Source organism: Misgurnus anguillicaudatus, chromosome 13 (assembly GCF_027580225.2).
Source record: "Misgurnus anguillicaudatus chromosome 13, ASM2758022v2, whole genome shotgun sequence".
Lineage (NCBI taxonomy): Eukaryota > Metazoa > Chordata > Actinopteri > Cypriniformes > Cobitidae > Misgurnus > Misgurnus anguillicaudatus.
In genome coordinates this window covers 19,934,678-19,949,047 of record NC_073349.2, presented here as the reverse complement: position 1 = coordinate 19,949,047, position 14,370 = coordinate 19,934,678, and the positions used below count along the sequence as shown (strand labels likewise).

The 14,370-nt window shown below is 38.3% G+C and overlaps 1 protein-coding gene and 1 long non-coding RNA gene across 4 annotated transcripts in view; both read left to right on the top strand.

Annotated features, from left to right (window-relative positions):
* The window catches only part of fignl2 (fidgetin like 2), a 32,442-nt gene extending 27,683 nt beyond the window's left edge, over positions 1-4,759 (top strand). For both annotated transcript variants that reach the window (XM_055188881.2, XM_055188880.2), the window contains exon 3: positions 110-4,759. In XM_055188881.2, coding sequence (XP_055044856.2) covers positions 110-2,157 — 2,048 coding nt within the window. In that variant the 3' untranslated portion in view covers positions 2,158-4,759. The remainder of the gene's footprint in view (positions 1-109) is intronic.
* A 5,045-nt stretch (positions 4,760-9,804) lies between these two features.
* LOC129435168 (uncharacterized) lies at positions 9,805-12,768 on the top strand. Of its 2 annotated transcripts, none has more exons than XR_012372922.1 (6): positions 9,805-10,215; positions 10,645-10,687; positions 11,313-11,437; positions 11,579-11,644; positions 11,710-11,808; positions 12,613-12,768. It is a non-coding gene; the product is annotated as an uncharacterized lncRNA (long non-coding RNA). The 2 variants fall into 2 exon arrangements; XR_012372923.1 differs by having other exon boundaries at positions 9,806-10,215; positions 11,313-11,404.
* The last annotated feature ends 1,602 nt before the right edge of the window (positions 12,769-14,370 follow it).

The following is a 14,370-nucleotide window of genomic DNA, read 5'->3' as shown; positions in this document are numbered from 1 at the left end:
TAAATGACAAAGAAAAAGAATAAAAAGCAGAAATACTAAAACAACACATTATATTTTTTCTTTTCAGAGTTGTTTTATGACTAATCTAATACATTACTGTCTTCGGCAGGCCTTTTGAAGATGCACTGGAACCCGGAGCATGCCCAGCCCCTGAGCCAGTGGCCTGAGCAGCATTTGGACGTTTCCTCCACGACTTCATCCCCTGCCCACAAGTCTGACCTGTACCCCAGCCGCAACCGTGGCTCCTACAACTATGCTTGGGCAAACGATGACATATCAGCCCTTACTGCCTCTAACCTGCTGAAGCGCTATGCTGAGAAATACTCTGGAATGCTAGACTCGCCATATGAGCGCCCTGCCGTAGGTGCGTACCCCGAACCTGTGGCTTTTGGGGCTCTCAATGGAGGCCAGAAAGGTGAACTGGAACCTTGGCCTCTAACACACAGCACTGATGGGGCATATTCCGTGGTGCCTCCTTCCTCTCACGACGGTCTGACGGGGCCAAAGGTTCCCACATCAGCAGGCCCACCGGGCTCAGGCAGTGGGTCAACAGTTAACAGCAACCTGTCGGACTCAGGCTACAGTGGGACCAGCTCCTGCAGTGGCCCCCATTCCAGTGACTACCCCCCCAGTTACAATGGCACCTACCTCTCATCAGGGTACTGTCCCCAACCCACCTCAGCACTTCCACCAACCTCGCTACATGCCCTTCAGCCAAACCCCACACTTCTCCCCAGTTATACACCTTCTGCCCCTGTATACAACTACCCCCCTAGCACCTACCAGACTGGCCTGGCTCCTAGCTACACCCACCCAACTTCCCCTTACATTGCCTCTGGCATAGCTGCCCACTCTCCGCTTCCCTCAAGACCCACAGTGGTTGGAGGCAGCTATGGCTACCAGAACAGCAGTCTAGGAGGCTCGGATCCTGGGGGCTCTCTGAAAAGGAAAGCATTTGAGATGACCCTGGAAGAGGAAGATGGGGATGGCTCTCGCTATAGAAAATATAGCTATGACCCCATGAAAGCTGGTGGGGGTTCTCCTTACGGTGTTGCTGACAAAGCAGAGTGCCGTGGAAATAACTTCGGAACAGCCAGCACAGATCCTCAAACATTTAAGTCCAGCAAACCTTCATCACAGTCAAGCCTGGAAGGAGATAATGGGGGAAAGTACGGTGGGCTTAAACCATTGGTTTCACCACCATACGGCACAGCAGGGGACTACAGCCCTCCAGCAGCCATGACGGGCGAAAATGGAGGTGCAGATCAGGGCTTCTCTCAACAGCGGTCTCAGAAATGTTCAGATCCTTCGAAAAGCATGGAGCCCCGTATGCTGGAGCTGGTAAGCAGGGAGCTTCAGGATTGCAGCCCACCTTTGCTTTGGACTGAATTGGCTGGAAACTGTCACATCAAAGCAGCACTCGAGGAGGACCTGCTGTGGCCTGTCTTGCGGCCCAACCCTGCTGTCCGCCCTCCCAGAACAGTTCTGCTATTTGGCCCACAAAGAGGGGGCAAAACCACAATTACACGATCCTTAGCATCTCAAATGGGTGCCACCTTCTACAAGCTGAGTGGTGCAACACTGGCCTCCAAATTGAAAGGAGAGGCAGAGCAACTTTTTGTTACTCTGTTCACAGTGGCAGCTTCAAGACACCCCGCAGTGGTGCTGCTAAGCGAGGTGGAGGCCATTGAGGAGGAAGGGCTCAGACTGCAGCTGCAGGCCCAGTTAGAGAAGATCCAGCATGGTCAGACCAGCTTCGTTCTGGTGGTATGCACCACAAGACGGCCTGACTTGATCAAAGATTCTCTTCTGCGTTGCTTCTCTAAGCGTTATCACATTGGTCTGCCAGATGGGAGCGCACGCAGGCAGGTGCTTCTGCAGGCGCTGGCGCCCCAAGGCTGCGGTCTGAGCGAAAGAGAGATGTCAGCTGTACTGCAGCGTTCTGAAGGCTTTTCGGTCTGGGAGCTCCTGCAGCTCTGCCAGCAGGCCCTGGCATCGGCTTCAGCCTCCGCACCCGTGCCTCTGCACGGACTACCTGCATCGCTTTCTTCACCTGCCTTCCAAGACTTTGAAAATGCTTTTTGCAAGGTTCGCCCACATAGCACCCCCAAAGAACTGGACACTTGTATGGAGTGGAGCAAAGTTTATAGCCACTGAGAGACTGGTTGAAAACTTCTTACTGCTTTGTTTTTGTTTAAAACTACTTGTTGCAGCCAAAAGAGTGGGATTTGTTGAGAAATTACAGTTTTTGGTGGGGAGACATTTTGGATTTAATGCATTTAATCTAGGAAACATGCCATGGTGTGTTGGTTTTCTATAAATAAACATATACTTTATTTTTTCCCAAAGAAATGAAATATTAGGCCTTTCTTAAAAGGCATTTATTAGTTGCTCGGCTTATCTGATACAAAGTCTGAATCATATTTTGGAATATCACTTGAATTCCAATAAGCCTTGATCCTGGACTAAACCTGGAGATTAGAGATAACTTGACTTTTCCTGAAAAAATATCCCAATTAGTTGCAACTCTCAGGATTCTATTTATTCTAGTTATTGCCAGTCAACTCCAGTGAAGTTGTATCTTTTGCATTGACTAACGTAAAAGGGTGTTTGGTGTTGAAGGGCTTAGGATATATCAAAACTTTAGGAAAGTCTTTGTTTTACCAAAAATGCTCACCAACATTAAAGTCACAGCATTCACCAAAATGTATCTACTGTTATGCAACATCCTAGGAAAAAGCAACAGTATTTTACAAAATTAAATGTTAGGCCGTCGTCATATCTTGTGCACTTTGTCAAAACGCGGCCATTTTACCAAAACAGTATGTACATTGCTACCCAAATAGTATTCAAATTTGAATCCATAACAAGTCAGACAAGAGAAAAACTATTAACGTTGGCACACTTTCTACAGAACGTTGGATGAAAATAGTTTGCTAATGGTAATATGCACCAATACACATCAATAACTAAGCAGCCCTCACATTCCTCACAATCTCTGATTTGTTTTTGTTGGCGCTCAGGACTCTCGAACACAAAGACAAGTGTGGGTCCATGACTGTTTTCTCTCTTCTGATTTACTCAGTTTTTTCTTAGTATATGTAGTCTTGTTTGAAATACTCAGGAAGAATTTCTTTACCTCAGAAATGATAAAGAATGTATGTAATCTTAGGGTCTTAGTAGTACGCATTGAGGTTGGAGGTGAGCGACAGATCTGACACAGACTTGTATACACACTGCATCTGTGCTGTTACCTCGTAGGTGAAACTTGAAAATGCTACAAAGACAAATAATGAATGTAATTCAGGTACTTCAGAGGATATCTGATGCCATTAATCCATGTTTTTAACTCTATGAAAACATTTTCCCTTATCCTTTATTTTTGATGTAGATTTTGATGGAGTGATGATTGTCTTCATGCAGTGTTTATGTAGATGCTTTATTCTGTTGGACAAACTGTTTTTACCCAACCCAACCAAAGGTACGACGCATATTTCGAAATGCACCGAGTATGTTCAACCTTGTGCATGTATTGAAAGACATTTAAAAAAAAGAACCCTACACAGTATTGAAAAAGCAAAAAAGAAACACCCCAAAGATCAAAATCTGAATGTTTTTTTTGTAATTGGCAGCTAATCATGTCTAATCGCAAACTTTATTAAACGTGTCACACCATCACGTGTATACTGTATACAACTTGTAAACACGCTCACCATGTAGACAATCCAGGTAGAGCAGCCTGTTTCCAAAATGTGTAGCATGTTCAGCAAGGTATGCCCATGCTGCTACCACAATTTCTCATCTTTATCAAGATCTTTTGATCATGAGTTTATCTACATTGTCTGTAGATCCACTTATGTGGAATTTTGATAAAATGTCTTGCCCCATGATCGCCTCTTTCTCTCTACCCTATGATTTGAGCACAATGGTTTGTCTCCCTGGTTGTTGTATAGCCATGTGGTGAGCTGAGCTTCAACCCCCCGCTCTTCTATCTTACCACAGCCTTTGGGAGAAGCCATATTCTGATTGATGTCCAGTAACCCTATAGCACTCTTCAGCTCTTCAACTACAGCTGGTGGCTTCACTCATGCCACACGGGTCAATCAGGATGACCCCAGGAACACGTATTGATCCAAAACTTCAGAACCTAGCAGACTCATAGACATCCAAAGCGCACGAAAACATCTTATGTAATGTAGATGTCAAAATTCAGCTCCAAATTTAAAGGCAGGGTGCATGATCTCTGAAAGGCAATGTTGATATTTGAAATCACATAAACAAACACCCCCCTACCCCAATAGAATCTGGACCTTCTTTTGACCGATCCACCCCACACATATGCAACCCAGGCAACGATGTCGGTTAGCATGCCCCTTACTGCAGATTGGCTACAAGTGTGTTTTGGTACTCAGCCCAACTCCTGCACCCCGCCAATATCACTGGATCGTATTCGAAATACTGATTTTAAAACAGAAACACAAAGACGCAGAGCAACTTAACAGTTTGTCCAACAAAATTGGCATTAATTAGCTGTTTTAAATCTGTTAGTACAGTAACTTCGTTCTTGGATCTTGTTCTTGTACATTTTCTGTAACCATTTCTACCTCATTTTTGCAGCATATTGTACATGAAAATATTTATTTCATGTCTTTTTTGATGTCTGTTTTAAAAATGATAATGTTCTTGAACTGTAATGGTCTACCTCAGAAAAGACTGTATTTTAAGAAAAAAAGTATTACACAATATTAAAGAGAATATGTTGAAATTCTCTCTTGACTCAATCTCTCGGCAAGAAATGCAGATTGACAAGGTGACCTGCATTCACTTCATATGCTCTGAAGGTCTTAGACCTAACATCAGTACTAAGATTATCTAACATTTAAAGGGACATTCCACTCCATTCATTCTTACCGTTTTGGAATCCATTCAGCTGATCTCCGGGTCTGGCGCTAGCACTTTTAGCATAGCTTAGCACAATCCATTGAATCTGATTAGACCATTAGCATCTCGCTAAAAATAACCAAAGAGTTTCAATATTTTTCCTATTTAAAACTTGACTCTTCTGTAGTTACATCGTGTACTAAGACCGACAGAAAATTAAAAGTTGTGATTTTCTAGGCAGATATGGCTAGGAACTATACTCTCATTCTGGTGTAATAATCAAAAACTTTGCTGCCTTAACATGGCTGCAGCAGGCGCAATGATATTACACAGCGCCCGAAAATAGTCCGCTGCTATTGAAAGTAACCAAGGAGACTATTATCAGGCAGTGCGTAATATCACTATATTGAAACTCTTTGGTTATTTTTTAGTGTGATGCTAATGGTCTTATCAGATTCAATGGATTGTGCTAAGCTATGCTAAAAGTGCTAGCGCCAGACCCGGAGATCAGCTGAATGGATTTCAAAACAATGAGAATCAAATGTTTAACTCAAGGGGAGCTAGAAAATGAGCATAATTTCAAAAAAAGTGGAATGTCCCTTTAATATGGGGGCCATTTGCCAATTATATAACAACACTGAAAATATCTGAATGGTAGTAAATATTTGCTTTTGAGGTAGTAGAAATGATTCATATAGCAAATGAAAAGGGCAAATGAATTACTGTTTAACCAGTGTTTTATTATTTTGCGACTGGTGAATAAACTCTATAAGGATAAGGAAATGACCTTGCTTATATCACCGTGTGTTAGATGATATAGAATATGCTTCAAAAAGCCGACCCCCTCTTAACCTTCATTAGGTCCAATATATTTTTCAAATCTGAAGATTAATCTCTCTTTGAATGTAAAGTGCTGATGGATGCTGATGATTAGGTCTCAAATTAAGATGAATAATGCAGGGTTATACGCATTCATTGCCCTCCAGTCCCACTATGAAAGATAATTGTCCTCGAGCCACCGCCGGTAATGTAAAGTAGTTTCATTTGTTTTATAAACGTATATAGTCAATAACACATTCACCTTGTGGATGTACTAAGGGTTAAGAATACGAAGGGAGAATATAAAGGTCAATATTGGCTTCGAACTAAAGCGGTACTAAGCTCAATCTGAGACTTTGCTTTGATTTTCCAGCTGAATATCTGATCAATACACTGGCTTTTATTTATTTAGCTTTGAAATGAGATCAGTATGTATATGTTTTTACTAGTGTTATTTGGCTAGCTAAATATTTGAGCTGTAATCGAAGATTGTGAGAAAGCTCAGGTTTAATAAATAAACAAATGAGGAAGATAGTTCGTTCAATATTTGTGTCATGTACTCTAATTACAGGGCAATAATTCAGAGGCAATAGGAAGGAAACGCTTTGCAATTTATTTGCACAACAACATTTTCAGTGGCTATTAAGAGCTTGTTTTTTGGGGGGTGTATCTCTGTTTGGTTGTATAGTGTTGCTCTTGTAAGATTTATGTTTTAGGTATATTTACATATTAATTAAAAATATGGTTGTTACTGTTACTATATATATATGTTGTAACAGTAACAACCATATTTTTTACATATATATAAACATCACTTACAAAAAAGAGAATACATGGTTGTATCTATTTCTTGTATAATGTACTGGAACATATACCTAAGCAAAAATTCCCTATTCCCATATATTTTCCAGCATAACCTTTCCCATAACAACTTATGCTAGCACGCTCTGGAGGATGTGACCTGGTCAGCTTGAAATCGACCTCTTTGACTTGAGAGCTGGAACAGAATCTGAATTAGAGTATGACCAGGTATACAAAACATTAACCTCATTTAAGGCTGAAAATTACAGATGACTTTTAAAAAAATGTTTAGAATGCATAGGGAGACATGCATATATGTTCGGAAATGTTGTATTCCTGGTGGAATAAAATAATGCAAACTTTTTGGGATGGTTTTCCAGACAGTGATTATCTTAAACCAGGACTAGGCCTTAGTTTAATTAGGAAATATAACTAGTTTTAACAAACATGCCTTACTAAAAACATTACTTGTGTGAATTTTGAGGCGTTTTAGATAGGAAGTTGTTTCCAGTTTAAACAGCTTTTAAGATTAGTTCATTTTCTTAAAAAAAAAAAAAACAGATAATCTACTTACCACCATGCAATCCAAAATGTTTCTTTGAGGAAAACATTCCAGGATTTTTCTCACTTTAATGGACCCCAATACTTATTAGTTTTAATAATAAGTGCCGCGTCACAGGACCGGAGGAAGACGAGTTTAAAAGTGCATATTTTTAATTTTCTTGCCTAAAAAAAATACTTTCGCTAGATAAGTCCCTTATGCCTCGTTTGAGATCGATTAGATTCCTTTGAAACTGCAATTTTAAACTGCATTAAAACGTCCATTAAAATGAGAAAAATCCCGGAATGCCCCCCTCAAAAAACATAATTTCTTCCCGACTGAACAAAGAAAGACATAAACACCCTGGACTACATAGTGGCGAGTAAATTATCTGGATTTTTTTAAGAAAATGAACTAATCCTTTAATATTTTTTAGTCTAGGACTAGTCTAATCCCTGTCGGGGAATTAGATGATGTAATTTTTAACCCAAAAGACCCATTTGATCCAAATGCCCATTTTTCCCTTGTATATAAGGGGATAGTTCACCTTTCATTTTTGGATGAACTATCCCTTTAAGGGTCTGCTAAAGATAAAAGCTTTATAAGAATTTTTTTCTTCCACCCTTATCTTAAGTACTATATAAAACATTGACATCACCGGTAAATGGAATTAGCAAATTAAAATAAGCATATTTTCGATTTCAAAGATCAAGTATAGGCTGATTTCATATACAATAGAAAGTTTTGGCCTTTATGTACTCTGTGCTTAGCACTGCGCATTGATGACCTGTACGCACATTGGTATGTGCATTGGTACATAATACGAGTTACATATTGAATTTAAGGTTTCTACAAGAATACATTATATACATTACACTTTTACAGTGTCAATAATATGATCTATTCTTTTGTATTTTAAAATAGAATTGTATTTACATCAAGGTATGATCATGATGGAAACCAGAGAGGGTTCATGTGAAGTGCAGCATAGGCAATAAGATTTCCCATAGCTTGACACACTGTCTCTACCAACACCATGTCCATAACCGCTTGTCTTTTGCGCTCTTTTGTCCTATCTAGCCTTGATACTGACAAGGTTGACATCAGAGGAGATCCCTGACATAGGGTGAGTTAAGGCTGCCAGCTGGTAGCAATCAAGTCTATTTAGGAGTCAGGGACACATGGACCCCCAGGGCCCAACCCGTAACTAGCCCAACCCTTAGCCCTAACTCCCCCCAACCTACCGAGTTGGGCTGTATTGATTCCAGATGTGTTCCCCTCAGTACCGCTCAGTGCTGGGTCTTTACCTAAGAGGACCCTGAAATAATTACAACTTCACAACCTGTGAAAGAGAGGAGAAAAATGTGTAAGCAGGGCTAACATCAATATAAACAAACAAGTAGATGAGTTACATGGGTCAATCAACCAAATATTTGTAAATTTCTACCCTCTATTTATTCATTTACATTCATAATGATTCTATATAAAATAGATGTCATACTTAATTAAGTTTTTTTGTTGTTTTATCTGTTAAAAGTGACTCACGGGAATGTCAAACAATATCATTGTGATCTCAAACAACTTGATTGTGTCTATTCCTTAAAATTTTTTTAAGGGAAGATACATTTTTAATGCTGCTGTTACTTTTTTAAACAGCTGCAACATGTTTGTTCTGATAGAAATGAATCACTTCTTGCAAGCAATTTGCAATTAGGGACTTTTTATTGATAACATTTGCAACTTCAAACTTCATTTTTAGACCTGTCAAAATCTATCAGCGGGACATTGATCAAGTCAACTCCAAGTTAAAGCTGAACCCCTGAAGCTCATACTGCATTCTGCTGACCTATTCTCTCAAACACAGGCCAAATGAATCATGACCGGTCAGGAAATGGACTCTGATATGAGGAATGCCTGAGAACCCCCTGCATGACCATGCTACAAAAGGAATGAGTTAGTATTTAGTCTACGAAGTTGTACGTTTTGGTAAAGGCAGGATAAAATGTATGTTTTCTTTTTTGTTCAATACAATTTATTGCACAAGCTTCACTTTTACAAATGACAGGCCAGTTAGACTTTCACACGACGACCGACTGCCCTCTAGTGGTGGTATACGATTATTACAACCTTCAGCCACTTAAAGGGTTAGTTCACTCAAAAATTAAAATGGTCATTTTCTCATCCTCATGTTGTTCTAAACCTGTATCATTTTTTTATTTTCTGATGAACACAAGTAGATATTTTGATTAATGATAGTAAGCACACAGCTGATTTTAACCATTGACTTCCATAGTAGGAAAAATAAATGCGATGGAATTCAATGGGTAACATTAACTGAGTGCTTACAATAATTTATCAAAATATCTTCTTCATCATTTATCACAATACTTCCGTAATATTTATTTTCCTACTATGGAAGTCAATGGTTACAATAATTTATCAAAATATCTTCTTTTGTATTGATCAGAAAAAAGAAATTCATACAGACGAGAGGACGAGAAAAAGATGACAGAATTTTAATGTATGGGTGAACTATCCAATGAAAAATGTACGCTACAGTATTTAGGCTACTACAGGTTATCAATTCACTACAATTAATAAACTTCTACAGAATAATTATAATTGTAATATACATATAAAGTAGATTAATTACCATAATATACTACAATTTACTACAGTTTACTGTAAATCCTGACGTATTTAGAACAAAATGTGCATGCATGTTTATGAAATAATTGAACCCACCCTCGGATGAAGATCTAAAAAGCTATGTTTTAAAAGCACAATATTTCAGTTTATTTTAATAGAAGAAATATTTATTGTTAAACAAGTTCTAATTTTCAGTTCCGTCTGGACGTGGGCCATCTTTTTTACCATCTTTATTGTTTTTTTAACATTTTGTCTTTTGTTATGTGTTATTAGCTATGGTTATTAGTCATGTTCGACTTCATGCTGCGCTGCGAGAACCGACATCATACGTTGGTGACGTCAATGTATCGCGAGAGCGAGTCAAGAATTACGCTCTCGCGGTACATTGACGTTATCAACCTGTCTGCGCAGCAAGAAGTCGAACACACGTATTTGCGGGCGCGCGCCTCCGTCCTCGTGAGTTCAAAGTGGATTTTAACCGTTTACCTCAGACGACAGTTTTCATTTCTATGGCAAATTCTAAGGTAAGTTTTTATTAATTCCTGGTTAAGTCATTAAAATAAGTTCACAGTTATGTTTGTTTTGTTTTTAGTAACAGTTAATTCGATATGACTCAAATATTCTGAACTTTAATGTTGAATGTTGATGCAGTGGTTTGACTGTGCTCGTGACGCATCTGAGCTAATGTAGTGCAGATCTTTTATTTGTCTTTAACGTTACCTTCTATAAAAATGTGTTATCCTCGTTCTTCAAATTTATTTGACATTGTTTAGTTAATTATAACGCAAGTTATTTAAATGTAGGGTTTGACGCGTAAATGTAAGATTATTTAACTTACAGTACGGGCACAGTTTACAGTAACGTTAGCCTGTTAAAACTGTTAAGAATTTAAACAGAAGCCATCAATTCTGGATTAATAACTATTGTATATTTATGTTCACTTTTCTTTACAGGTCATTTTCTTGTTGTGTTTTGATGTTTTCCATTGGCTGAAGAGTAAGTATTACTTTGTGTTTATATTTGCATCCAAAACACAAGTGCTCAAAAAGTGCATATCTGGTTTATCATTGTCATTAGGAAAATATAAGAAAATAGTTTAGGATACAATGGTTATTGTTCAGCACAGCAATTCATTTCTTTTGTATGTCACTATTCCTTCTACAGTATGTAGGCTTACATATTTCAAACCCTTTGTTTTCAATAGACAGAGACAAAAGTTAATTCATAGTTCAGAGTGGATGTTGACATAAGTTTTAGAGAGGCTTCATGTTGACATATAAAATTGGTCTTTGTGGTGGTGTACATAACAGCATTATTTTCTATCTTTATGTATTATGGTTTTAATCATAATTTTTTAAATGATGGCTATGTCCATGAGCTACCACCCACCATTGTAACGCACCACCAAGCTAGCATTTTGTAATAGAAATCAATCATTTACAATTTATTTTTGAAGCATCTCCCCTACAACATTACAATGCATTTAGTATTTGTTTTGTATTCAGGTCAAATTCTACTAATCATAATAACTAAGATACAGTGTTTTGTATTTCACAATTTATATTTTCTTTTGAAAAGGGGCCATTATTTGTTTTTTATTTTATTATGTTTTATATTGTAGGCAGATTACCATGCAATTTGAAGAAGTGTGATAAAATACACAGAGGTGAAGTCATGTGTCTTTCCAGATGCCCAATCTGTACCACTCAAAAAGTAATGAAGTGACACTGTACCATGACAAATAATGTAAACATTCTTTATTTCTTTCAAAGTTGTACTTGGGCCACAGTTTTTTGTATTTCTAACCAAAACATTACATTTATGATTGTATTCTAATGAAATACGTTTTTCTTTTTCTGAACTTTATCAAACGCAATGATGGCTAAGATGAGCCTGAAGAGGAGATTTGGGAAGATGCTGTTTATAAGTCTTTGCTTTGCCAGATCACCTGTGGTAAGTTTGTAAAACATATATTAAAAATAGGACCAGACCAGTATCTAATCAAATTTTTTGATCAGGTCGAGATGTCTGCTAACAAGATGCCTTGTTGGTCTGGGCGAGTTTGAAGTCTCTCACAGACAGTCCAGAAGGTCTGGAGTCCATCTTAGCTTTTATTGGTAAGGGACTGCACAAAAGGCTGCTTGACCCACACGTAAAGCAACCAGTCAATGTTTGCTCTGTTCAGCATCTCTTTGGGGGGGGGGGGGGGTTAAAGTTGATATGACCAAAGTATTCCGACCCTTTACTCAGTACTTAGTTGAAGCACCTTTTGAAGTAGCAGTTACAGCCACCGGTCTTTTTGGGTATGACACAGCAATCTTTGCAACTCCTGGATTTATTTTTAACCAAAGCGATCAGAAGCACCATTCACTTCTATAGTATTCTTTTATCCTACTATGGAAGTCAATGGTGCTTCCGGACAGTTTGGTTACAGACATTCCTCAAAATATCTTCATGTGTTCATCAGAACCCATCAGCAACCATCAAGAGAAATTGGAGGCAGCTGAGCTAAATTGCAGATATTGATGCAAATGATCTGTATAATGTAAATATAATATTAATTTTTTCATACATTTGCAGAAGTTTCTAAAATTCAGTTTTTAGTTTGTCATGGGGTATGTATTGTAGATTTATGAGGAAAATATCTAAACAATTACAGTATCATGCAACCACCTTAAAATTTAAATGTGAAAGGGGTCTACCCTGAATACTTTCTGAATGCACTGTAGGTGATCTTGATTGAAGCTTATTGTCACCGTAAACACAACAGCTTTCTTCCTTCATCAGATGGCTATGCTATGTTTCTAGACAGACCATTAAAGAACACACACACACCCTGATGTGCAATAACAAGATTTTTTTATACATGGGCTAAAAATGCATCATTTTTGAAAATGAAATAACTTTTGTTTTCTCTTTAGATGCTTTCATCGGGTTTTAAGTACAGTATGAGCCAGAATGGAAGGGTGTTGGTGGCCATAAGAAGACTGTGAGCTAAACCTACAACAAAATTCATATTTGCAGTTTTCCTACATTTTCTTTTCTATTCAGATGAATAAAATGACTTTTAAATATTATTTTGTTTTCATATTTTATGTTTTTATTCTGTATTTGGAATATTCAACTTCCGCACTACTAACTGGAAACCTAACTGTTTGAAAGAATTTGTTTTTATCTATAAAAGATCAATTTTAACAGCTGCTTTCATGTTTATTTAGAAAGGGTAGGCACATGCCATCGTTCACATTCAAACTTTACCTACTTTATGTGTTTAGTTTTATGGATGGGTTTGTACTGTAGGTAATGAGCAGCAAGTTGCATTCTTGTAATAATTATACTAAAAACATGATATGTACAGCAAATCATTTGGTGCGTATTGAAATTTAAAGTGAAAATCTATATTTAGTGTTAAAAAGTGCGTTAAAACTGCTTTGCGATATCAACCTTGATTCACCTATGTTGAAAGTGTGACGTTGAAACAACATTGATATGTTGTGAAATCAACATTGAAACAACGTGAAGTCAACTTTGATTCACTTTGCAAAACCAAAAGGTAATTCAACGTTGATGCAACTTTGGTCCCTGACGTTGATTCAACGTTGAAATGCCGGCTGAGAAGCTAAGACCAACCTAAACCAGCTAAAACCAGCCTGGCCAGCCAAGACCAGCTTAAACCAGCTAAAACCAGCCTGGCCAGCTAAGACCAGCCATCCTGACCAGCTAAAACCAGCCTGGCCAGCTAAGACCAGCCTGACCAGTTTAAACCAGCCTGGCCATCTTAAACCAGCCTGACCAGCTAAAACCAGCCTGACCAGCTAAAACCAGCTAAGACCAGCCTAAACCAGCCTGGCCAGCTAAAACCAGCCTGACCAGCTAAAACCAGCCTGACCAGCTAAGACCAGCCATCCTGACCAGCTAAGACCCGCCTGACCAGCTAAAACCAGCCTGACCAGCTAAAAATTGTATGTTAAATTAAAACTATGTAATCTGTTATTTTGTGAAAACAACCAATTTCAGTATAAATAATATTTAACACCAACAAAATAACATTGCGTGTTAGCTTCATTAGCCCGTTAACGCTTAATGTCTTTTTAATTTATTTATTTTATTCATTTCAAACTGATAAAACCTTTTATGTGCCAGTCACGTTGCTCATTGGCGCTGTAACGATTTCCTTAGTTTGTATTTCCAGGAAGCAGAGAAGATGAGATCATAAAAACTTGAAGAAACTGAGTTCGTTTAAGAAAACGGAAACACATTTCGAAACTCCTTACTGGAAGCTAAGCTGTTTTGAGCAGAAAGGTCTTTGTTTCCCCGCCTACAGTCGACGATGGCACTCGTCGACAACAGAGCTGCCTATGCGTCTCACGCGCGTTACCGAACACGCACAGAATCCCCACACTGTTGTCTCGGTAGGCAGCTCACTAGGTTTTGAAACACATCCGCATGACTCACTGTGAATACATTTATCTACGTATTAGCCCACTTTGGAAGACCACTTTTGAAGAATTGCAATTAACTTTAATAATAATGCAAAAAACTTTTAATAATAATGTGCAACTTCATCCATTTCTGTTTACCCATCACATAGCTTAAATGGTTAGGCTACAGTGTGAAATTTTATTGGAAACTATATTGAATAAGACTACATAAAACTGGTAGTGTGTCTAATGATATTA